The following is a 2,775-nucleotide window of genomic DNA, read 5'->3' as shown; positions in this document are numbered from 1 at the left end:
TCACGCTTTACCCGTTGTTGGATCAAGTTTTGAGACAATGATGTGAATGATCAAGTCATCCCACGCATCTGTAGGTTTTTTTAAAGCCTTGAGAGCACGCAAGTGTTTTAAAATAGTGTCCAATAGCTCACGTAAAAGACCATGATTTTCCTTGGACAGCGTTGGAACGGCAAAGATGGCTCTGATGTGTTTGTGTATTATCCAACGTTTGTTATCAAAACGTTCCTTGATAGCTGCCCAAGCATCGTTATAATTATCAGTCGTGGTTTCAATTGATTTTATAATTTCAGCTGTCTTGTCCTTGAGAGATGATCTCAAATAGTGAAATTTTTCAATGTCTGTTAAACTCTCATTGTCATGTATCAATTTTTCAAATACATTTTGATAGGAATACCAATTATCATAGGAACCTGAAAACACTGGACGCTCAATTTTAGGCAATCTAACTCGTGATTCCCTAGGTGTAGGACCACGTACAACATTTTCATGGATTCTTGACGCTTGAGCATCAAGCTGACTGAAATATTCAAGAAAAGATTCACAGCGTGACATTAAATTGAAATATGTAGACTCGAAATTTGTTCTATGCTGTTCTTGTTGAATGAGAAGCTCATCGTTGTTTGAAGTAGATGGCTCTTGGTTTTCAAGTAATTCTATTCGTGATTGTACATTGTCAAATAGATCCCATAAATCAGATAATTTCTTTTTGCGTTCAGTGATGTCATGTCGTGAATCTTGTGTTACATCAAAATTCTCTAGTGCGTTCTTGTGACGAGTTAGCGATGATTTAATGGTCTTTCGTTTGGTTTTAGCTTCTGATAATGATATCGACTCCATGCTTCTTGTGCAACAATGTATCAAAAATTGTTTTGTAAAATATGCTTGTTATAACGGACCTTGTGGCGTAAAAGTAATATGGCGATTGAACAGAGAAAGAGACAAAGATGTTATATGCTAATAAAAGACTGTAGATTTCATACCTTGTGGTGTTGTTATACTGAAGAATTTTCAAAAAATTATTCAGGCCTATGTGTAGGCTGCTTACCCTGTGGTATTGTTTGATAAAGAAAATTGTCTTGTTTTTTGATAACCTGTATGTACTCGATGTCTGTAAGGGATGCCGGAAAAAACGTGCATCCGGCTCGAAGGACCAATGTTTGCGATGATTGCTTGTGCTTAGCGTAAGTGAACGCGGATTGCTTTTTGGTGAACTATGTGTGAACGTTGATAAATGAAAGGAAAAATGATTTTCTTTGAAAATACTGACTTTTATTTGCTTCAGTACAGAAGAATATGACGATGCCGAAAAGACCATGAAAAGGTCAAAGTAAAGTCAATAAGACGCAGAGAGAGAGAGAGCCACACCATGGTCTCTTTCGGAACTAAAATAAGAATCCTAAATACATATGGTCTAGCCAAAAACATATAACAAAACAAAGGCGCCATCATTTGAAATGGCCAAATACACATGCAGCGTTAACACAATCTATTCAACATATATCCACCCTGACTCTACCCTCTTGGCCCGACTTGACTGACAATGAATTGAAACATAAAATTCTGTACAGTTTACTCTTTTTCAATAGTTTTAATATACTGCGATATATTTTACATACTATTACATTCTATTAAATTACTACGATTTTTTTTAACTATGGTATATAAAATCTTGAAATATAAAATGTATATCATAAATATAATTATAATATATACAATAAATAACCTTTTTCATATATATATATATATATATATATAAAAGGTTATTTATTGTATATATTATAATATATAATATATATTGTATATATAATAATAGATATATATATATATATATATATATATATATTATATATATATATATGTTTTTGGTATATTTTAAGGACATTTAAAAAGACCTATATACATTTATATATTTAGAAGCAGTAAACATTATTTAGTTAATATAGCTGCTTTTCGCAATTATCTATATCTTTTTTCTCAAAACTATAAATGATTTAATATGTACGGTCTATTTTAAGGACATAAAAATATTAACAGACAATGGATTAATATGAGGACATATATATGTTTATATATGGACTATTATGGGAACATAGATGTATAAAATTGAAATTGTTATATGTTTTAATACGATTTGAACTCAGCAATATCACCTTATAGCTATAATTGCGAACTATACTGTATTTTGCATATTTTAACTGTTTTATATGGATGGGTATTTTCGAGGACTTTTATAGTATGTACGTACTATAAAAGTCCTCAAAAATATCCATGTTCCCATAATAGTCCATATGTAAACATATATATGTTTTTATATCAATCTAATTGCCTGTTAACATTGCCTTTAACATTTATATGTTAAATCATTTATTATTTTGAAAAGAAAGATATCGATTGCTGAAAAATAGAAAGTGCAAATATGTACCATATGATCTATAAAACACTTGAATGATGTGTCGTGTGATTTATATATATCTATTAGTATCTGAGAAATTAATAATGGCATTCACATTTTTTACACAAAAGTAGCTATAGACATAATAACATAGATAGATTGAGCATGACGTGCGAGACCTAGTCGGCACGCGTAGGAAAGAGGGAACACAATAACTCATTCTTATTCTCTTTTCTCTCTCTAACAAAAAGTTGTTCTCTGTCTATTAGAAAGAGATGAGAGACTGAGATGTTTCATCTCTTTCGCACGCCAACTATGAACAAATATATATAGTGTATATTATTGGCAAACGTAGTAAGTATAGACTACTCATTCCCTATCTC

General features: G+C 31.2%; 1 protein-coding gene across 1 annotated transcript; it reads right to left on the bottom strand.

Annotated features, from left to right (window-relative positions):
* Positions 1-837, bottom strand: LOC136998693 (uncharacterized). The gene has a single exon (XM_067351776.1). It carries the CDS (start codon positions 835-837, stop codon positions 1-3), a length of 837 nt encoding a protein of 278 aa, XP_067207877.1.
* Positions 838-2,775: the final 1,938 nt, after the last annotated feature.

Source organism: Linepithema humile, chromosome 3, assembly GCF_040581485.1.
Source record: "Linepithema humile isolate Giens D197 chromosome 3, Lhum_UNIL_v1.0, whole genome shotgun sequence".
Lineage (NCBI taxonomy): Eukaryota > Metazoa > Arthropoda > Insecta > Hymenoptera > Formicidae > Linepithema > Linepithema humile.
Note: the sequence above shows the minus strand (reverse complement) of the source record. Positions and strands in the feature narration are given on the sequence as shown.